The sequence below is a fragment of the Pelophylax lessonae genome (genome assembly GCF_965119305.1).
Source record: "Pelophylax lessonae genome assembly, chromosome: 4".
NCBI lineage: Eukaryota > Metazoa > Chordata > Amphibia > Anura > Ranidae > Pelophylax > Pelophylax lessonae.
The window spans coordinates 483,683,492-483,707,541 of NC_138771.1; the positions used below are offsets into that span (position 1 = coordinate 483,683,492).

General features: G+C 42.3%; 1 protein-coding gene across 3 annotated transcripts in view; it reads left to right on the top strand.

Moving 5' to 3' along the window:
• PIK3C2G (phosphatidylinositol-4-phosphate 3-kinase catalytic subunit type 2 gamma) overlaps nt 1–16,271 on the top strand; it is a 208,424-nt gene extending 192,153 nt beyond the window's left edge. For all 3 annotated transcript variants that reach the window (XM_082255684.1, XM_082255683.1, XM_082255685.1), the window contains 4 exons: nt 7,546–7,606; nt 7,742–7,821; nt 8,151–8,276; nt 15,615–16,271. In XM_082255684.1, coding sequence (XP_082111810.1) covers nt 7,546–7,606; nt 7,742–7,821; nt 8,151–8,276; nt 15,615–15,755 — 408 coding nt within the window. In that variant the 3' untranslated portion in view covers nt 15,756–16,271. The remainder of the gene's footprint in view (nt 1–7,545; nt 7,607–7,741; nt 7,822–8,150; nt 8,277–15,614) is intronic.
• The last annotated feature ends 7,779 nt before the right edge of the window (nt 16,272–24,050 follow it).

A 24,050-nucleotide genomic window follows, 5' to 3' on the forward strand; every position in this document is an offset into this window, starting at 1 on the left:
GAGAGTGGAGCTGAGCCAGTCCTGCATATCTGACATCAAAGCCAAACATGTTGGAGCTGGAGTCCTTTGCCCTACACAATGACAGCATCCGAGGTGGAAGGTGAGGGGTAGCGGGGGCTTTGACATTATATAGCATTTGGACTCTATTGGTAGTTTTGGTTGGAGTTGTCCTTTTAGATGTTTAACTCTGTTGTTTCCCCCCCCCCCCCCCAGCTGTGAGGGACTGAGGAATGACAGCCCACTATGCTGGGACTTATAGTGCCCTAGAATGTGGAGGACTGAGGAATCCTCAGTCCCTCGCAGAGGGCACTACAAGTTCCAGAATAGCAGGCTGCCATGCCTTAGTCCCCACAGAGGGCACTACAAGTCTTAGCATAGCAGGCAGTAGTTCCTCAGTGCCCTACAGAGAGCAGTACAAGTCCAAGCATAGCAGGATTCCATTCCTCAGGGAGGAATGGCAGTGCACTATACTGGAATTTACAGTGCCCTCTGTGGGGACTCAGGTATGGCAGTCTTCTGCAGTGGGACTTGTTGTGCCCTAGACTGTGGTGGACTGAGGAAGGGGGTCTCTGGAAACTCTGATGCAAGGGGGAGCTTTGGTGACCACAGAGTTCCCTTTTACACCAGAGTCCCCAGCTTTCCCCCTCAAATCAGGGTTCCCAGAACTTTCCTTACATCAGAGTCCCCAACATTCCCCCTAAATCAGAGTTCTCAGAACTCTCCTTACAGTAGAGTCTCCAGCATTCCCCCTTAAATTTGGGTTCCCAGAACTCCCCTTACTTCAGAGTCTTCAGAGTTCCCTCTTACAGTGTAAGGGGGAAACTCTGGAGACTCTGATGTAAAGGGGGCTCTGTGAAATTTGATTTAAGAGAGGGACTCTAATGTAAAGAGGAATTATGTGGGCTCTGATGTAAGGAGGAGATGCTGTTTGGAATCTGATTTAAAGGAGAACTCTTATGTAAGGGGGAACACTAAACTCTGATGTAAGGAGGGACTCAGGGAATCATGACCTATAGGGAAATGCTGGGGACTGTGACGTAAGAGCAGACATATATATATATACAGTATATATACACAGTACATACATACCCTTTAATGATCTTTGATTAAAGAATAATTGGTTAGAGGAAATTCTAGAAACTGTGAATTCATAGTACAAAGGTTAAGGCTCTTAATATATGCAATTTATACAGTTAATTTTTATCGCTTGAATTATTTTTCCCATTATGGGCGTGAGTGGGGCCTCATGTCCAAGTTTTGCCTTAGGCCTCACAGAGCCTAGAGCCGCCTCTGTCTGCAGTTCATCCAGAGTGATCATGGGCCTCTTGGCTGCATCTCTGATCAGTCTTCTGCTTGTATGAGCTGAAAGTTTAGAGGGACTGCCAGGTCTTCGTAGATTTGCAGTGGTCTGATACTCCTTCCATTTCAATATTATCGCTTGCACAGTGCTCCTTGGGATGTTTAAAGCTTGGGAAATCTTTTTGTATCCAAATCCGGCTTTAAACTTCTCCACAACAGTATCTCGGACCTGCCTGGTGTGTTCCTTGTTCTTCATGATGCTCTCTGCGCTTTAAATGAACCTCTGAGACTATCGCAGTGCAGGTGCATTTATACGGAGACTTGATTACACACAGGTGGATTCTATTTATCATCATTAGTCATTTAGGTCAACATTGGATCATTCAGAGATCCTCACTGAACTTCTGGAGAGAGTTTGCTGCACTGAAAGTAAAGGGGCTGAATAATTTTGCACGCCCAATTTTTCAGTTTTTTATTTGTTGACAAAGTTTGAAATATCCAATAAATTTAGTTCCAATTCATGATTGTGTAACACTTGTTGTTGATTCGTCACAAAAAATTACAGTTTTATATCTTTATGTTTGAAGCCTGAAATGTGGCAAAAGGTTGCAAAGTTCAAGAGGGCCGAATACTTTCGCAAGGCACTGTATATGTATATGTATATATATATATATATATATATATATATATATGTGTGTATATATATGTGCGTATATATATATATATATATATATATATATATATATATATGTATTTAAACATTGCAAATGCCTTAAACCAGTACTTTTTACTCCTTCAAATGTGTTTTTTTTTTTTTTTGTTTTTTTGTTTTTTTTGCATTTTGTTTTTTATTTCGCAGACAGGGATCCATCATTTAGTGGTGGTATCACTACTGCCTATGAGAGATCCTTTCTGGCTTGTTTGTATACAAACATGGGTGACTTCATTTTGTCAAACCTTTCCCCCTCCAAGGCACCTTATCCTCATGCTGCTGGGAAAAAGAGCCTCATCCCCACATCCTGTCCCTCAAAATCGGAATCTGGAAACCCTCTTTGGAATAAGGGCCCTCTCCCACATACATGAAAACCTACAGAGTAAATAGTATACTTTCTTACTCATTCACAAACAAAAAGGTAATAGTAAAAAGAAGCACCCACAAAATTTAAAAAAGCCCTTTATTTAAGGTGGTTGTAAACCTCTAATATGAAAAATCACCTAAGCATATCCATCTATAGTGTACTAGCCTCAATCCAAAGCATCAAGTGTAAATTCTCTCTAATCTCTCTTCTCTGCTATCTTCAGTGACTGATAATACTCTATGCCAAGGGTCTTCAAACTATGGCCCTTCAGTTGTTCAGAAACTACAATTCCCACCATGACTAGTCATGTCTGTGAATGTCAGAGTTTTACAATGCCTCATGGAATGTGTAGTTCCACAACAGCTGGAGGGCCATAGTTTGAGGTTCCCTGCTCTATGCAGACTCCACAGCCTCCTGGGTGGGGGCCCGCCTCAAAGCACACAACAGCTGACTAACAGCTTCAGCTCTGTATGTTTTTTTAAAATTCTATTTAGTAGTTTCCAAATGTGGAAAGGTTAACAAAACAGAGCCTCTGGGCTTTCCCTGGCTCGGCACTTACATCGAGATAGAGGTACATAGCAACCAGCTACAACCGAGAACAAAAGAAAAACTAAAAAAAAGGAAAAATACACTCAACCCACTACTACCCGTTGGAGACCTAGTGAATACCTGTGGTCAGAAGTTAATAAAGGGCATTTAAAGAAGATTTCAATTCAGGATCGTAGTAACGGATGTTAGTAACAATTACTGAGTAGCATTTGTAGTAAGGGATTCCGTCCAAATGTTCCAAACTTGGCTGGGCAACCACGAGAGGAATCAGGGGCCTTGTACATGGCTATTGAGGAATTAACCAGGGATTTCCAAAAATTCAAAGAGGGTGCCTCCATTAATTTCCATTTCAGCACTATGGCCTTCCTTGCATAGACCACTTAGAGTGAAGGGCTTCCATGTCAAAATGAACTGAGGGCATGAGTGCTTTATGAATATTATAATATTAGATAAGGGTTTATCCAGGTGGTCCTAACGCAATAGAGATTCTGAATTACGGTGCAGGAGGGTCAGGCTCGGAGAGCCAATTTGAGAGGAGAAGGCATGGCAGAGTTGTAGTTATCTGAAAAAGTGGGAATTGGAAAGTCAGCTGTGTGTGTTTCCCTATGACAGTGTGTAGAAAGGAGGTGTCTGTTCTCTCACTAAGGTTTCACTGAGCTCTGTGCTCTAGCTCTGCAGTATGTGTGACATCAGATTCCCATCCCTACTGCTGAGAAAAGCCTTTTATCTGTGTGTTTTAGGAGGATGTAGAGAAAAGAATGGCTGAAAATAAACAGAAACTTCAAAGGATGATTTGTCTCATCTCTATGTATCACCTGAGGCAAATCACTTCTCTGGGTATATGTAAAGGTTTACAACCACATCAAAATAACATACAAAAATAAACAATTTCCTCGATTTAGGCTCGGTTCACACTGGGGCTCCTTACTACTCCTTACTTACTACCTGACTCCTTACTACTTCGGGGCGACTTGTGCATTCCCATGCACCACGACTTCAGAGCGACTTGCATGGACTTCACATAATGGAAGTCTATGCAAGTTGCTCCGAGGTCGCCCCGAAGTAGTACAGGACCCTTTTTCTAAGTCGGAGTGACTTGTGTCGCTCCTATTAGAACGGGTCCTGTAGCAGTCAATGGACCGCGAGGGAGCGCGACTTGTCAGGCTGACAAGTCGCCTGACAAGTCGCGCTAGTGTGGACCAAGTCTAAAATCAACTGTCAACCATGTCATCCTACAATCTAGATCAGTGTTTCTCAACCTTTTTTCAGTCAAGCACCCTTTAACCACTTGCCAACCGCTCACATTGAGCGTACTGCGGCAAAGTGGTTCGTTATCGTCCAGCGACGTAGGTCTACGTTGCTGGACTCCTCCCCTTGTTGGCGGCGCGCGCGCGCCGTCGGAGGCTCGCTCCCGCTGTATTCAGTCACAGCGGGAGTCGGGCCAGGGGAGGAGCGGCGGTGATCACCGCAGCTCTTCCCCGATCGTCGGGGATCGAGTGTGGAGATCCGTCCGCTTGTGTAAACAAAGCGGGCGGATCTCCTAATTGACAGGCCGGGACAGATTGCAGGATTCAGCATAGCTGAACCTGGGATCTGTGCCTGTGTCTCCTCCCCCCACACACGTCAGTAAGCACCAGGCATACATTAACCCCTTGATCACCAATAAAAGTTAACCCCTTCCCTGCCAGTGTCATTTTTACAGTAACAGTGCATATGTATAGCACTGATTACTGTAGTAATGTCACTGGTACCCCCAAAAGTGTCAAAAATGTCAGTCAAGGGTCCGATCTGTCTGCCGCAATGTCGCAGTCCCGCAAAAAAAAACGCAGATCGCCGAAAAAAACAATAAAAATTACATAAATTTTTATCAAAATACGCTTATTGCAATTTTTTTAACCAAAAATATGTAGCAGAAAACAAATTGGCCTAAAATGTTAGAAAATTTTGATTTTTACAATTTTTTGGGGGGAATTTCATATAAAAAATGTGAAAAATATTGTTATTTTTTCAAAATTGTTGCTCTTTTTTTGTTTATAGCGCAAAAAGTAAAAATTGCACAGGTGATCAAATACCACCAAAAGAAAGCTCTATTTGTAGGGAAAAAAAGGACATAAATTTAATTTGGGTACAGCGTCGCACGACCGTGCAATTGTCCGTTAAAATAACGCAGTGCCGAATCACAAAATATGGCCTGGTCAGGAATGGGGTAAAATCTTCCGGTCATAAAGCGGTTAAAAATACGCTCATTGAGAATTTTTTTGTCAAAGACATGTAGCTAAATTCATTTTGGCCTAAATATATGACAAAAATTGAATATGCTGAATATTTTTTAACTGTCAAAGTAGAAAAATATTGTTTTCAACATTGTCGCATTTTTTTATTAATATCGCCAAAAATGAAAAGCGCAGAGGTGATCAAATACCACCAAAAGAAAGCTCTGTTTGTGGGAAAAAAAGGACGTAAATTTCGTTTTGGTACGGCGTTGCATGACCGCGCAATTGTCAGTTAAAGTCGCACAGTGCCGAATCGCAAAAAGTGGCCTGGACGTAAAGCAGGAAAATCCTCCGGTCCTAAAGTGGTTAAAATCATGGACAATCTCAAAGAACCCTTTTAAAATGATTGACAGTCTCAGGTACCCTTTAAAAATTATGCACAGTCCCGAGGCACTCCATTCTAAAATGTAAAAGCTATTCTAATAGTTTTACATAATGCAGCAATATCAACAAGTCCAAGTAGGACACCCAACATTAGAGGGGATTTATTCTTCCAAAGCAAATACATTTTTGTGAATTGGTATGGACTAGTATTATAATGTGTATTTTCTCCCTTAGTTTTTCTCCATCACTCAGCTAATGTAACCCCAATGCTGAGGGAGAGGGATAGGGGAGGGTCAAACAAGGATGCTATGCAGGCGACTGACATCCTCCTCATCAACTGATGATGCCATTGGTCATTAGGACACCGGCAGCTAGAAGGTTGTAATGGTGCACAATGAAAACCTTTGACTTAGTTTAACTAAAAAGGCAGGCTTCATCCACTCGCCAGCTTGTATACAATTTTTGGGCAATTTTTAGGCATTTTGCGAAGGCACCCCTGAAGAAACCTCAAGACACACTGGTTGAAAAAGGCTGATCTAGAGCCACATCAATCACAATGAGTGAAACCTCACAATGTAGACCTACTGTCATAATAATGCTGCCCCACGTCTTATCCCGCTGTAAATGATAGCTCCCTGGCCCCACTGGAATCAAACACATTTGGTCAATGATGTCACCCAGATTCCCCAAGAACTTGTTTACAATTTCAAAGAGAAGCTGGCCTAGCAGTAATACCATTGCTAAATGACTGTCTTCCGGCTACAATATTATTTTTTACAGGATTTATATAGTGGCAAGAGCTTTACAAAATAAAAGGAGACAAATCAGTTACAATACAATTTGATACAAGAGAGTTAGGAGGGCCTTGCTCATAAGAGGTTACAGTCTAAAGGGGAGGGGCAAGTGGTGCAAAATGTAATATGAGGGATAAAATGTAAAATGAGGGATAAGGTGATGTAGGGAGAAGTACAGTTTTTAGGTGGAAACAGTATAGGCTTCCCTGAAGAAATGGGTTTTCAACGATTATCTGAAGGCAGACAGAGTAGGAGATAGTCAGAGAGATTGTGGTAGGAAATACTTGAGGATGAGAGACTATGGAGAAGTTCTGGAGGTAAGTTGGGCTAGAGAGCAGTAGGTCTTTGGAGTAATGGAGAGGATGGTTTGAGAGATTTTGAGACCAGATTTAGTCAGTGATTAGATGTGGGGCCCGAAGGAGAGGTCAGAGTCTGATAATACATCCAGCATCCTGGCCTGAGGAGAGGGACATTGAGTTGTGCTATTGATCTCAATGGTAAACTTGGCGGGGAGGATATTACTACCTCAGCCTTTGACAGATTAAGTTTAAGGACGTGGTGTGGCATCAATACTGATATGTCCATCAGCAAATGAATGAGGAGGTTGAAGGTCTGAGCTGAGGAGTAATAATAGATTTGAGTGTCTTCTGTGTAGAAATGGCATTGTAATCACTAGGAGGTTATCAGCTGGCCCAGGGAATTGGTGTAGACTAGAGAATGAATAGAATGGGTCTGCGGGCAGAGCCTTGGGGGACCCCAAAAGAATAAGGAAGAGGAGAAAGAATTGAATGTGACACTGATAGTGTGCTGAGATAGGTAAGAGGAGAACCAGGAAAGAGCAGAGTCGCGGAAGCCAAAGAAGTGGGCTACATTCGGGCGGCTGTTGTAGGTTAAGACGGGGAAACTAGACAATTATTTCACCTGTTCACTAAACTGCGGACATTAATTAGACACGAACCCCTACCTCATCCATACTGCCCACTTTAAACCATCTACTGGGCCTCTCCACACTGAATGCATTCATTTCTAGCTGAAAGTGAGATATGTATCATATTAGTAGAGTGGCCTAAAATGAGCTTTCTAAACTAGAGTGTCAACTCAGCTGTTTCTATGAAGAGAGGAAGTTCTGAATAGCCATTTTTAAAACTGACAAGTCCTCTTTAGTTAAAATAAAAAAAAATAAAAAAAGTTTCTCTAATGCAACAATTCTTCCTTCTCTTCCCACAGAGTGAGCGAATTCTGACAGAGTTCAAGACACCCGTAGACATTGGGCCGACTGGTGCAGTAGGTAAGTGTCCCTCATGTGATGTTGACAGAGACATATTTCACTGCTTTTCTTTACTGTGAAGGGGGCAGATGTTCTGAATGAATAATATAAAACCATGTCAGATTTTATAGACAGTTCTCTTTTCTGATTGAACAGGTGGTGAGCGTGGGATTCAGATTCAATTCTCCTTCTCTCCTCCCATATTTTCCGTCCTCCTCAAGCATCTCCGAAATATTGTAAGTTCTTCCCTGAATAATAATCATCACCATCCAGTTGTCTGTGAAGCAGCTCATAGCAGGGAATAATAGATGTGGTTTGGCAGTTTGCAGAATGCACACACAGGAGAGTAGTGTGCTTAGTGTTCTAAATAGAAATTGCTGATAGTTAGGCACAGCATGTCTGAACCGAGGGGCAGCAGAGGTAAAGAAGATGCCTTCTCCCTGTCAAACATATAGTTTTTATAAGTGGTAGAATACCGTTTTATCTGATTGGATGATTTGGCCACTCCTGGAATTTTTGTGATGATAAATCTATGAGTCTTTAACCTCTTTTTCTGTATTTCCAGTATTTATCAGATGGCTCCACCCCCACTGTGAGCGTCACCATCTCTCTCTTTTATCAGAATTTGGAGATATCCAGAGAGGAGGTCAAATCCTCAGTCAGATCTCCGGCTCCAACCTTCAACAAGCTGGTGAGTACGATGGTGACACCATGGTGTGAGGGGTTAAAAGTCACCTGACAACCAATACCTGTACAGTGTCAACGTGTTGTGTATTACCAGCCTGATCCATGACCATCCTGGCACCTTGCAGCACTTAGATCCTGGCTTCAATACCCAGTACATTTCCTGCCATGACCTAATAATATGCTGGGTGGTTAATTGGCAAAACATTTTCCCACTGAGTTTCCCTCTCACTGAAATATTAATTGTTTAAGGGATGATAATAATAAATATGATGATAATGAAAATGTTGTGGAAAACAGTGTTGTATGAAGACGATTCTACCTGTCACTGTGTTATTAATGATGATGCTGATTATGTAAAAACAATGACTGCTCAAGGATGGAGCCTGCTGTGTCTATGCACTGCTCCCCTGTAAACTCTTTTCTCTCTCTACTTTTGATGGACATAGGAAGTTATTCTGCTGTCTACTGAAGGATTGGACTCTGGCAAGCAAAAAACTGTATGCCAGCCTAGAATACCCCTCCTACTGCCCAGTGTGCCTAAGTTTTTTTACTAGTGTTCTAGGAGGATGGATGTCTTTTCTTCTGCTTTGCTGGGAAAAACCTAACCTATTTCCTGCTAACATTTTTTTATTCTACAATCAAGACTTTCCTCTACATTGCTGCTAGAGCTAATCTCTGCAACTGCAGCTTTCCAGTGTGGCCATCCTCACTCTTGGTTTGGAGTACCACATCTAGACCCTGCTGTTCTGGATGTTGTGGAATTGCCTTGATATAAGATGATTAGGCTAAGCACTGGCTGCTACCTCATTGTGTTTTCGCAGGATGCCTTTATCCAGTGATAGGCACAGTAATGCCTATCACTGGATATCTTTGATGAAGGCTTCATTGCCGAAACACGTCAGCATATATTCTGTACCCATATAGCAAATAAAGTACTTTTATTCCAGAGCACGCCGAGTTGCCAGCCTTTCTCTGAATAAGATGACCCATCTGTGGAAGTTGAACGCCCTGGCTAAAGCACCTAACACTAGTTAATGGACTTTTACATCAAGCAGTAGAGCTAGGGAAACATCTCTGCATTTTCCCAATAGTAGGAAATCCCCCTTTGGCAAACCATGGCAGAATGGTCTACATTGGGCATCACTAAAGGGCGAGCCACTGTTCTGCCTGGCCCGCCCCTGTCCTGCCATTTAGGAGCCAGCTCTTCCCCTTAGCTGATGCCGCTGCTGACATCCTCACAGGCTGCCATCGGCATTGGGAGGCAAGACCGTCCTGCCAAGGTAACTTTTCAAGTTAAGCAGCGGGTGATTGGTTGCTAGGCGTTCCTAGCAACCAATCACAAGCTGATGAACAGGAAAAGTTGTGCAGCTCCTGTGCTCGATTCAGAACTGTCCTGCCTACTGACGTCAGCTCTAGACCTGCTGTGTCCCCCCAACCCCCCCCCCCCCATCCCTGTGTAAGGTAGGACAGGGGCGAGGGCTATGCCACTGCTGTGCAGGATGGGGAGGAAGCCGGGGGTGATATAAAGAGGGGGCTGATGACAGGAGTCAGAAGAAGGAGGTGGGTGATATAAAAAGAGGGTTGGAGGTCAGGAATGCAAAGGAGTGGGGGGTGATATGAAGAGGTGGGGGCTAAGGATGGAATTGTGAAAGGGGGTTGATACAGTATGAAAGAGGGCTGAGGACTGGAATTTAAAAAGAATACAGGGGTAATATAAAGAGGAGCCAGAACATGAATGTAAAGGAGGAGGATAATATAAAGGAGGACTGAGGACAGGGATGTCAAATGGGGAGGGTCATATGAAGGGGGGGAGGGTCATATGAACAGTGTACAGAACTGAAGATGGTTAGATGGTCAGTACAAATTTAGGGATACAAAGTGTCTGAGTTTAAATAATAGCAAATTTATTGTGGGTAAATTACATATATAATTGTAACCGTACAGATATAAAACACTATTGGTGTATCAGTTAAACAAGAAACAAGACGTCATCATCACCGCCGGCACACACACGAGTGTCTCAGACGTGGACGGCGGACAGAGCGCATGGAAGCATGAAGATCGGGACCGGCAATTGCTACTAACAGCGGAGGATAGATATCGGAGCGTGCGGCTATAGGAAGGAGGTAAGGTAAGCGAAGATATTACACAGCATCCAAGGCAGCAGGGGTGAAGCATCGGCTACAAAGCTGACAGAGTGAGGAAACGGCACTAACAGCCTTATTCAGGCAAAACACCAGGATAGCCAAACGAAACACTCTGCATAGTCCCCACAGGAAGCGCCAAGACTTGCATATTTATATGCACACATAAATACACCCCTGATACTCCTCTATACCGCCGCAGTTACACAACATCCTACCCTACCCTCGAGACCGCTGAAAGTCATCCCCAACTAGCATCACATATCTGAGAAAGGGAATAGATGAAGTAAAGGCAATTACCACCGGAGTGAATGATTATACATATCCCGGATTACAAAACTACTTCAATACCCTGGAATTTCACTCAGTAGATGTTAATTAGAAATTACAATAAAGCCATCCCGACAATAACTTGCTATCCAGGATCCCCACATATTTAAAACTATTTCTGTTCACACCATTTCTACACAGGATCCCGCCCATCCACAGACACGTATCACAGGAAAGACTTTTAAGTGGTATTTACCACATATATCAGATTTTTTCACATCATCCCTGTGAATGTAACATTTTTTGCACCGGCCGGTACTTTGTTTATATGTATTGTTTTATGTTGTTTTGTCTTGTTTCTTGTTTAACTGATACACCAATAGTGTTTTATATCTGTACGGTTACAATTATATATGTAATTTACCCACAATAAATTTGCTATTATTTAAACTCAGACACTTTGTATCCCTAAATTTGTACTGACCATCTAACCATCTTCAGTTCTGTACACTGTACAGAACACCTTCTTATATAGCCCATTCATTTCAACAGGCTGCCTTACATGCAGAAAACAAGTCCCTGACCCAATTTAAAATCGTGCCACGCTGAGCCGCATGATGCTGCAGCAACATGCAGTTTGGCACTCGCAACACGCTGCGTTTGCTGATGCGCAGAGGTGCTATTAGTAATCAAACATGCGATTCGGACCTCTGCAGGAATATAATTTTACTGACTGGACCTCTGGGGATTTTAATTCAATACCCCTGGTCTAAATCCATCAAAAGGGATCTCTCCACTGTGGCAGTGGACCCAATCCGGATAGAGTGTGTGGAGCAGATACTGTATCTGGAGCCTTACACTTCAGCTGCTATGTCCCACTGAAAGCATCTGGGCTTCTCTCCTGTATAAGCAGAACACTCTAGTTTAAATTCTGTATTGCGAACGCTGCATCCATACAGTGTGTCCCTGCTTGATCATTAAGGTATGACATCTATTCAGAAAATCTTTTGATGTCAAGAGTATCATTGGAGGCCAACATCTTCTCCCTTTTCTTCCTATGCTCCTGAAGTAGGCATGTCTAGGTCTTTCAAGCCTGGTTTTCCAGCCTCCTGGAAGGTCTGAAATTGGAAGCCTGCTAAACCTTCAGGGAAGCCTCCATCAGCATGAAAGTACGCCCATGGGGGGGGGGGGGGTGTTTGGTAATCCTTGGGTAGTTTGCTCTTCAGACAATAGGGTGCAGAGTGTCTTTTCAGGATTACAGACTGAACCCCCACCACCAGCGTGGCCTTCAGCTCCTCACCTTCCTACCTAGATTAGCAGACCAACCTCTGCCCCTTGTACCCAACAATCCTTGTTCTAGTTTTTGTGCCAGTTTGGTCTCATTAACTGTATCCCAGTATTGGATGAAGCCTTGTGCCTAGTCCTGTCCAGTCTGCTAATTTCAAGTGCAGCCTTTTAGAGTCCAGTTTTTCCCAACTGAATCCCTGTGGACATGGGGGAGCTTTAGATCCTGTGTTGCAGGTGGAAGATGTCAGAGGGGGGCCCTGGACCATTTATATACTGAACATCCTAGTTCACTGATGCAGAAACCCTCTGGTAGTAGCTGGGAATGCTCTGACTCTGCACACCTTGGTTTACGTCTTTCCTTCTTGTTTGTTTTGCACACTCGAAAGGAAAGCCTTTCTGGTAGTCTTCCTTGCTTTGGATTCACTCAAATGAATGTTCCTCACCATCCTGATAGGCTGCTGCTCAGTACTGCTTTATGGATTCTGATGCACTGCTCGATCTGCAGAGTAAGGAGCATCTCTAGTCTTGCAACTCTTTCATGCTTCAAATACTGTAGGCAGGTATTTCAGCAGGTTCCCCACCCTAGGGCTTCACCCCAGGGTTATACTTTTCCTTTCAGAGAGGTCTTCACTCCTCCTTGTTAAAATTTTGTGAGGGAATCTCCCTTCAATCCCCTGCCTAATTCATACTTCTTGAGATCAAATCTTGGTTCTTTAGATGGGATCAAGAACCACTCATTAAATATATTTCTAAGGCCATCCTCAGAGTGGTAGTCATCACCTTGACAAGGTGAATGTTTGCATTGCCATTCAATCCAGGCATGGACACCTTTTTTCTCTGGAATCCTATGGGATTGGGTGATTTGACGCTCAGGGTCTTCTCTAATTGATGATAGCTCTGGTGTGTCCTCTAACAGGACATTGTTCTAATTTCCCTACGGCTGATCTTAGTTCTTAGAAAGTGGGCCTTGCATCTTGTTGACCATGCTTCAGGCTGTGAGTCTTTGCCCTGTTCAGAAATAGTTTCTCGTTCCATTCTTTTGGTTGGATCAGTTAGACCTGTTACACGCTTATGGTCTATGGTTCAGCGTTTTCTCTCCCTTGATGAACTGTTCCTCAATAGTTATGTAAGTAATTGTTTGGTTTTCTGCCATCAAGTATAGTTCCCCATGCTAACTTACCACATAGCAATATTTTTCCCAAGTCCTCCTTACTAGATGGGGGTTTAGCTTCATCCAGTGCCATCTTTGGGCATTGGTGCTTCAGGTGGCTCTTGAGCTGCAGGCAGTCCCCAATTTTCCTTGTTAGCATTGGTCCTGTTATCATTTTTTATACTGTTGCCCAGCCCTCAGCTGTCGGCAGGCGTTGGACCAAGGGGAGTGGTCCCTTCATCTGGAGGTGTTTCATCAGTTATGTCTTTGGTGGGGCATTCCCGAGGTGGATCTGTTGCTATCTAGGCTCAACAGAAAGGTGGGGAGGTTGGTGGCTTGGTCACAGGATCCTCTGGCGCACGCCACAGACGCGCTGGTGGCCCCGTGGGGTCAGTATAGTCTGATTTACGCCTTTCCTCCTCTCAAGCTTCTGCCAAGACTTCTACGCAGGATCGAGGCAGAAGGTATTCCGGTCATCTTAGTGGCCCCGGACTGGCCTCCCCGGGCTTGGTACGCCGATCTGGTGCGGCTGGTCGCGGACGTTCCTTAGAAGCTTCTTCTCAGAGAGGATCTGCTTTCCCAAGGACCAATCTTCCATCCTGCTTTACAGTCGCTGGCTTTGATGGCTTGGCTGTTGAATGCCAGGTGCTGATGGATAGAGGTTTGTCTGAGTCAGTGATTCCAACGCTGTTAAAAGCTAGGAAATCTACTTCAAGGAAGATCTACATTGTGTGGTGTGAGTCTCTTGGGGTTCAACCTCATTCTTTTTCGGTTGCTCAGGTCTTGACCTTCCTTCAGCGGGGGTTGAGCAGAAACTGGCCTTGAGTACTATTAAGGGCCGGGTTTCAGCCTTAGCGGTCTTTCAACGGCCCTTGGCCACACATTTCCTGGTGCGTACTTTTCTTCAGGGAGTTCGGCACTTGGCTCCTCCAGTGCGGTCTCCATTACCGCCTTGGGACCTCAATTTGGTGCTCTGAGTCCTCCAGAAGCCTCCCTCTGAGAATCTTCGGGATATTCCCCTGCTTACACTGTTCCAGAAGGTGGCCTTTTTGGTGGCTATCACCTCTGCGCGCAGGGTGTCGGAATTGGTGGCATTATTCTGTCGTTCATATTACTTGGTGGTTCACAGAGATAAGGTGGTTCTTTGTCTCTGTCCGTCGTTAATTCCAAAGGTTGTCTCTGATTTTCATTTGAATGAAGACATTATGTTGCCTTCCCTGTGTCCCAGTCTAAAGCATCTGAAGGAAACTGCTACCATTTCCAGATGGATCAGACAGACAGTGGTTCAGGCCTATTCCATCAAGGGTCAGGTTCCTCCTTTACCTGTCAAGGCGCATTTTACTCGGGCGCTCAGTGCCTCCTGGGCCTGTCTTCATCAGGTGTCAGTGATGCAAGTTTGCAAGGCAGCCACCTGGTCATCGGTGCACACTTTTACAAAGTTCTACATAGTGGATGTGTTGACATCTGCGGATGCTTCCTTTGGCCGCAAAGTTTTGCAGGCTGCTGTTTAGAGGTCCTGGTCCTCTTTGAGGGTGTATTGTTTTTCAAGTGGACTCCAGTAGTTTTGATTGAGCTCCTGTTTACCTGGTTTGCTATAGTTTAGCCTTGGGAATTTCTTTTTCGCTGTTCAACCCCTCATATTTAACACTGCTTTGGGATTTTTCAGTGCTTAAGAAGATCAGGAGCTATGTCTGTCAATGAACAAATGAGAAAATTGGATTTTTGACTTACCGGAAAATCCATTTCTCTAAAGTTCATTGACGGGCACAACATCCACCCCTCTATGGAGTTGTAATTCCTCTGACACTGCTTGTAACAAAACTGAGTACCGATAGCAGAGAGAGAGGGAGTATACCCCTGGGACTGCCTATATAAGCGTAGTTAGACTTTTTTCCCGCCTAGTGTCCTACTCCTGTAGGGGGGCAGTATAACCAATAATTAAGACGAGCAGGAGCTGTGTCCGTCAATGAACATCAGAGAAATGGATTTTAGGGTAAGTAAAAAATCCAATTTTTTGTAGCCACTGTGAAATCCTTTTTTTGGAATCCATTGAAGGACACAGATCTCACCCCTCAATGTTTATGATTAGGCTCCTGGTGCTGCTTGCTACATAATTGAGGCATTCTGGAAGTGAGGGGGTTATCCTGGGCTGGCCTATAGTTTTTTGTTTGTCAGGTGTCTAGTCCTACTGTAGGCAGCAGAATAACCTGAGGGTGAAAGCTTTCGTAGGCAGCAGAATAACCTGAGGGTGAAAGCTTTTCTAAGTCACTCGATGGACTCCAAGAAAATAATTTTTCAGTGAGTATAAATATATTTATCTTTATCTACAGATTAATCATATCTCTGTTTCTGTGTGTATGTATGACTCCTTTGTATACTCCTAATCTGGATATACATTTTGAATGTGTACATTGTTGCATGTATACGTACATCTCCTCTATATGGTCTTATTCTGGACATACAGATTGATCATATCTCTGTTTTATTGCAGGTGCAGTTCTCAGTGGGGCATTTAAATGGCCATGTGATAAAGTTCCAGGTGAAGAGCATAGGAGCTTCTCTGGGGGAGCTGTTTGTTTCATTGAGCACTGTCCCATTAAACAAGGATGTCTGGTATCGCCTTGGAGGATGACCAAACACATCTGCAGCTTCAGGAATCAGAGGGATGGACCTGATGATATTTTTATGGATAGTGGACGACAGCTAATTGGACAGCTTCCATCTCTATGGCGTGATGGCTATCAGATGGTGCCATTCTTGTCATTCGGCAACAGTGGAAAATTCAGTATTATCATGGACACACTTGGTTATTATGGAATTATTCCGCTCACAACTGATATTTCAGTGTTTGCCCAAATATGATGATTGTGTCACAGCATCTGGCCCTAAGAATGGGACCATTTTAGGTCTGGCCAGATAGAAGTTGGGGCGGCTTCCCTCATCAATAGAATTTTGGTGCTGCTGAGTAGGTGGATGAGGAGGGGAGTCAGTTGACGGAGCTTAGCGAGTTATAGGAGACTCAAGTTTGATGTGTGAGCTCCAATATCCACCACCACTCAGGCCACAGCAATGCAGTGCAGGACTATTAATATCATGTACTGACTACAAAATACTTTTATAGGTGGAGACAATTATGGATGTGATTTATCACTGAAGAAATAAATTATTTTATCATTTACTGGTGATTGGTGGAGATCTGTGTAATGTGAGGGATCATGAAAGACAAAAAACACACTTCACACAATAACTTCCACACATCAAATAGAAATACTCTCACATTATTGCATTTACAAAAATCCCTCCCTCCCTAAGCAGACTGAACTCCAGGATGGTTCTACACAGTGCCAGAGTCAGGATTTCTAATGAAGGTTAGACACTTATCAGTGACTGTGGGCAAAATACAAAAGGATTGGTTAATTTTTCTGTTTCAATATTTGTATTAAGGTTTTGAGTTGAATACAAGAACATATGCAGGTGCAAAGGTTCAACATATTCAGCATTTGAGAATAGGTTGTAAATAACAAACATATATACTGAATGTGTGTAAATGACAATCAAGAACCCTGCATCATATGCAGTCCATAAATATTGGGACATCAACACAATTCTAATATTTTTGGCTCTATACACCACCACTATGAATTTGAATTGAAACAAACAAGATGTGCTTTAACTGCAGACTTTCTTATTCAATAGAGCCAAAAAGATTAGAATTGTGTCGATGTCCCAATATTTATGGACCTGACTGTACATATTCTTTGACCACAATTACGTAGAAACTGTGTTATTGTCATATTCAGAAGGAAAAGGAAAAACGAAACCAGTATAAGGACATGTTTTTAGCCCGCTACCGCCAAGGAGGGCGAGGGGTCGATTGTGGCAACTGTGGACATGGTTTAGTCAGCATCTTATAACAGACCCATATCCATACCAAGCTGTCACTGATTCAAAAGCAAGGTAGATCAACCTGACCTGCAAGTGATAAACCAAAGGAGAAAAGTAAGATAAAGGGAGAGGGGGTGTGAAAGAAGAGTGGAAAGAAAAAAATAGGGGGGGGGGGGGAGTAGTTAAATGATAGAGAAGAAGAGGTAAAGAATTGTTCCACCCATTCCAGCTCCCACAACTCCAGCGCTACCCAAGCTTAAATAGGTGACTGTATGTATCTATCCAGGGGAAGCAGAGATTGTCAGCACTTCCAGGAATAAAACGACCTCTTTATTGAAACTTCATAAAAGCAACAAGAAACAATGATTAAGCACAGGAGTGTGAAACATGTTTGCTGACCAAGCACATATCATGTGTGTATCATGTTGCTGCTTTTATGAAGTTTCAATAAAGAAGTGTTTTTTATCCCTGTAAGGGCCACCAATCTCTCTTTCTTCTACATGTTCCTCTGGTCACGGACGAGGCTGGCACCCGGGTCTACATAGCTGTGAGGGATCTTTACAGGTTGCCTGGAGTGATGTCACTCTTCTGTGCCTTGTATCTAATCCAGACAAAGAGAGAAAATGGCCGCACACCACAAAGGAGCTTAAATGAAGCAATTTATTGTTTATTGACACATATCCAAGTACTAGGTGCAACAAGTAAAATGTAGATGCTTTTTACATGGACTCAGCGTGCTTGTTCACTACAAAAGAGACATCAGAGAACCATTGTTTATGTACACACCCCGTAGGGCTTGCACCCATAGTCAGTTAGTTGCCAGATTGTCTCTACATTGAAACTTCAATAGTAAAAACATCAGTGTATACATACAGTTTATTTATAGATATATAAAAACAAAAGAAAAAGGAAAACGAGAAAACCCATATCTTCAATTGATGTGACCTTTTTTTTGGTGGCGACTTTTTTTTTTTGGCCAGGCAGTGTACGTGTGGCAATATGCCAAGAGTAATAAATATACCTAAAACCCCTATATTTCATGGCAAAACATAAAAAGATCAATGTGTGTAACACCTATACACACCAACGCATAGCATTTCTGACCCTCATTTAAACAATGCTATACATATTGCCAATTAATGTGAAAATTAACCGCTTTACCACTGCTCACTGTGCTGCTACTGCTGCACAGTGGCTCGTTATCGTCTGGCGACGTAGGTCTACGTCACCAGACATTCCCCTCTCTCTGCGGCGCGCCCGCGCCGCCGGAGGCTCGCTCCCGCTGTTTTCAGTCACAGCGGGAGTCGGGCCAGGGGAGGAGCGGCGGCGATCGCCGCTGCTCTTCCCCGATCATCGGGGAATCTAGTTTGGAGATCCGCCCGCCTGTGTAAACAGAGCGGGCGGATCTCCTAAGTGACAGGCAGGGTCAGATTGCAGGGTTCAGCATAGCTGAACCCTGGATCTGTCCTTGTGTCACACAGTCACCTCCCCCCACACACGTTAGTAAGCACCAGACATACATTAACCCCTCCCTCTCCAATAAAATTAACCCCTTCCCTGCCAGTGTCATTTTTACAGTAACAGTGCATATATATAGCACTGATTACTGCAGTAATGTCACTGGTACCCCCAAAAGTGTCAAAAATGTCAGTCAAGGGTCCTATCTGTCTGCCGCAATGTCACAGTCCCGCAAAAAAAATCGCAGATCGCCGCCATTACGCGTTAAAAAAAAAAAAACACCAAAAATGACAGAAATCTTTCCCTTTGTTAGTAAACGCAATAACTTTTGCGCAAACCAATCAAAATACGCTTATTGTGATTTTTTTTACCAAACATAGGTAGCAGAAAACAAATTGGCCAAAAATTTAAAAAAAATTTGATTTTTACATTTTTTGGGGGGGGAATTTCATATAAAAAAATGTTAAAAATATTGTTATTTTTTCAAAATAAACGCTCTTTTTTTGTTTATAGCGCAAAAAGTAAAAATCGCACAGGTGATCAAATACCACCAAAAGAAAGCTTTGTTTGTGGGAAAAAAAGGACGTAAATTTCATTTGGGTACAGCGTCACACGACCGCGCAATTGTCAGTTAAAGTCGCACAGCGCCGAATCGCAAAAAGTGGCCCAGACGTAAGACAGCAAAATCCTCCAGTGGTAAAGTGGTTAAGAAAAAGATTAGGATACCAAAATAAAGTGCTAAAAAGGTCTAGTATTGGATTGCATTTTAAAAATATATAACCAAATAGTCAAAAGTGAATACTATAATTTGTATAAAAATAAAGTTCCAAGAACGTGGTTGTAAACCATATACCCTATGGATAAAGAGAAAACACATATCTATTCTTCACTGGTGTGAAGTAAAATCAACGTAACAAATACTTGGATATCTTCACATCCTTACATTCTAAGGCAACCAAAAGACATTGCTCATTCAGCTTGTGTCAAATCTGTTAAAGAAAAATCAATAAAGATCTATATTAGGTATAAGATCTATACAACCAAATCGCCAGAGCCGAGGCAAGCAAAATTGAAACAGATATAAGAAAGATTCCCTTCCTAAAATCTAATGGCTACAAGGAGCTGCTAAATCACCCCATAGACACCATCCCGAGGGAATACATATCATTAGTTAGCAAATAACAAGATGACAAAAAGGGGACCCTATTCAAGCATCATATGAACATGTCAGGAGGTAAGGAAATACAGTGCCTTGCGAAAGTATTCGGCCCCCTTGAACTTTGCGACCTTTTGCCACATTTCAGGCTTCAAACATAAAGATATAAAACTGTAATTTTTTGTGAAGAATCAACAACAAGTGGGACACAATCATGAAGTGGAACAAAATTTATTGGATATTTCAAACTTTGTTAACAAATAAAAAACTGAAACATTGGGCGTGCAAAATTATTCAGCCCCTTTACTTTCAGTGCAGCAAACTCTCTCCAGAAGTTCAGTGAGGATCTCTGAATGATCCAATGTTGACCTAAATGACTAATGATGATAAATAGAATCCACCTGTGTGTAATCAAGTCTCCGTATAAATGCACCTGCACTGTGATAGTCTCAGAGGTCCGTTTAAAGCGCAGAGAGCATCATGAAGAACAAGGAACCCACCAGGCAGATCAGAGATACTGTTGTGGAGAAGTTTAAAGCCAGATTTGGATACAAAAAGATTTCCCAAGATTTAAACATCCCAAGGAGCACTGTGCAAGCGATAATATTGAAATGGAAAGAGTATCAGACCACTGCAAATCTACGAAGACCTGGCCGTCCCTCCAAAATTTCAGCTCATACAAGGAGAAGACTGATCAGAGATGCAGCCAAGAGGCCCATGATCACTCTGGATGAACTGCAGAGATCTACAGCTGAGGTGGGAGACTCTGTCCATAGGACAACAATCAGTCGTATACTGCACAAATCTGGCCTTTATGGAAGAGTGGCAAGAAGAAAGCCATTTCTTAAAGATATCCATAAAAAGTGTTGTTTAAAGTTTGCCACAAGCCACCTGGGAGACACACCCAACATGTGGAAGAAGGTGCTCTGGTCAGATGAAACCAAAATCGAACTTTTTAGCAACAATGCAAAACGTTATGTTTGGCGTAAAAGCAACACAGCTCATCACCCTGAACACACCATCCCCACTGTCAAACATGGTGGTGGCAGCATCATGGTTTGGGCCTGCTTTTCTTCAGCAGGGACAGGGAAGCTGGTTAAATTTGATGGGAAGATGGAGGGAGCCAAATACAGGACCATTCTGGAAGAAACCCTGATGGAGTCTGCAAAAGACCTGAGACTGGGACAGAGATTTGTCTTCCAACAAGACAATGATCCAAAACATAAAGCAAAATCTACAATGGAATGGTTCACAAATAAACATATCCAGGTGTTAGAATGGCTAAGTCAAAGTCCAGATCTGAATCCAATCGAGAATCTGTGAAAAGAACTCAAAACTGCTGTTCACAAATGCTCTCCATCCAACCTCACTGAGCTCGAGCTGTTTTGCAAGGAGGAACGGGCAAACATTTCAGTATCTGTGCAAAACTGATAGAGACATACCCCAAGCGACATACAGCTGTATTTGCAGCAAAAGGTGGCGCTACAAAGTATTAACTTAAGGGGCTGAATAATTTTGCACGCCCAATTTTTCAGTTTTTTATTTGTTAAAAAAGTTTGAAATATCCAATAAATTTCACTTTATGATTGTGTCCCACTTGTTGTTGATTCTTCACAAAAAATTACAGTTTTATATCTTTATGTTTGAAGCCTGAAATGTGGCAAAAGGTCGAAAAGTTCAAGGGGGCCGAATACTTTCGCAAGGCACTGTAAATATGTGGATTTATTTTAGTTGCAGAGTATTTTATTTAAGGGATAAACTGTTGCCCTCTGTGGAAAAAAAATCTATGAGCAAAGGTAAGATCAAAAAAGAACCCTAAAAACTGGGGGATAAGACTGAAACGCTATTCATTGTTTTAAAATAAAAGATCCAAAACAGTTTAAACATATCGCCCCCTCTCTTTGGTGGACAAATTTTTTCCAGAACTTGTACACCTACAATAGATGTATCTCCTGCATGGTAGTTGATAAAATGCCTGGCTACATTCATAGACCGATTGTTTGCGATACTGAATAAGTGTTCATAGAATCGATCGCTCAACCTTCGAATTGTACGCCATATATACTGTACATGACACACTTTACAAGTGATAATATAAATCACGTAGGCTAGATTGCAATTTAAAAAAGATTGTATTTTATGTTTCTTTTCATTTGTGTATGAGCGGACTACATCCCCTTTGATAATGTGTTTACAACAGGGACAATCACTGCTCCCACACAGAAAATTCCCTTTAAAAATGTAACCAAGTAGTGGATTAAAAAAGCTAGGTGATAATGAATTGCCCAATGTGGGTGCTCCTCTAGGGACAATGTTTATACCCTCACTGAGGAGGTTGGCACACACATCATTCTCAAAAAGGATGGGTAAATGTGTATTGATAATTACCCTATTCTCACTAAACTCAGAACTAAATGGTATTGTCAATGTGAGTTTTTTTCTGATAAATTTTTGGTTGGTACCATCCCTATTCCTCTAATTTCCTGTCCTCCTTTCCTTAGTTCTGCCCAACATTTGGAGGACTCTATGGATAGAGCCCTATCCAGCATCCATCTCGGATAGTCCATTTGTAGAAATCGTTGATAGAGAGCCGGTGTCTCTTTCAAAGGCTTGTTGGTTACTGCAAATTCGGCTTACCTAAAAAACTGACCCACAGGAATCCCCTTAATTGTATGTTTCGGATGTCCCGATTGTGCCATTTAAAGGGTGTTACCTGAGAGTGGCTTTCTGTAAAGATCAATATTTACATTCCTTCCATTGCTACTCAGAGGAGTATCTAAAAAACAAACTTCTTTCATGTCTGCCTGTCAAGTAAATTTAAAGTTTTATCATTAGTATTAAGGTAATCCAGGAAATTTTCTAATCGCTCCATACGTTTATCAACTATAAAGAGCAGTGATGGAAGAATTTGATATGTTGTCTGAATGGATTTTCTGTGACAAAAATGCTGGACCGTTCAAACCAACACATCTACAGGTTGGCGAGAGAGGGTGAAAATTCTGCCCCCATCGCGGCTCCGCATTTCTGTAAAAAATAATCACCATTAAATGTAAAATAATTATGGGTCAACAGATATTCCACAACATCCAACATATACAGGCAAATCTCCACTGTAAGGTCAGTGCAATGTTCCAGGTGAAAATTAATTGATTGAACAGCTAGCTTATGTGGAATAGATGAGTATAGACTTGCAACATCACAAGTAACCCACATGAATTCCTCTTCTCAGTGTAGCTTATTAACAACTTTCAAAAGATAATTCGTATCCTTTAGATAACTAGGAAGTGTGGTTACCAGTGGTTGCAGTTGTCTATCCAGCCACTGACCTAATTTTTCATTTAAAGACCCTATACCAGATATGATGGGCCTGCCATGTAGTGGGTTTAACCCCTTGTAAATTTTAGGAAGATGGTAAAAAGTGGGAGTGATTGGGTAAATAGGAATGACATTTTCTGCTGTTTTTTCATCAAAGATGCCCAGTCTAACCCTCTCATCCACAAGTGTTCTTAAAATTGTTTTGTATTTTTTGGTAGGGTCACCTCCTAATTTCTGATAAATACAAACATCTGATAACTGTCTTTCAGCTTCCTGTCTATAAACATAACAACAATGAGACCACCTTTGCCTAATTTCCTATGACAATTGTGGAGTAATTTTCAAGGTTTTTTTAAAGCCTCTCTTGCTTTGGGAGTCAAATTGTCGTGCCAAGGAGTTGAACCCATGGAGACCGAGTCACCAATGAGGTCAAATTCTTCTCTACCATTCTCTGAAACGTATCAATTTCTTTACACCGAGCATTAAACTCCTCACTGAATGTGTGCATTGAAAATTTGTTATCTACATCACTACAATACATCAGTGTTTGGCTAACTTCATCATCACATAAATCCGCATTACTGTCACATTTAAAATAATGCTTCTTAATCGTCACATTTCTAATAAATTGTTAATTGTCCAGTATTGTATCAAAAACATTAAAATGTCTCTGTGGACAAAAATTGAGCCCCTTTTGAGAGTAGAGAGATTTCATCAGATGTTTGGGATCTATCAGATAGATTCAATACATTGGGGTTACCTATTAAGTCCTGCGTGGTTGAGCTCGGTACGGGTAGCAACTGTCGCCTATGGCCCCTCCGGGTCCTGCTGTGTTCCGACTGCGTGTCCTCCTGTGTGTTTTCTGTTTTCTTCCCCCATTTTTTGCTGGGATCGGTGTATTAGCTACATTTTGTCGTCCAGAGACAGGTGTCTGCACCGGTGATTGATCCGAATCCGAAGCCCCCATTGTTTCTTCCATGAAATACTCTTCAGTATCTGAAAAACTGACATATTTACCAGATTGGTGGCTCCAAGTACGTTTTAGTTTCTATATGTATATGGAGTTGGTATCCTAATCTAACTTGTCTCTCATAATTTTTTCTTTTTTCATTT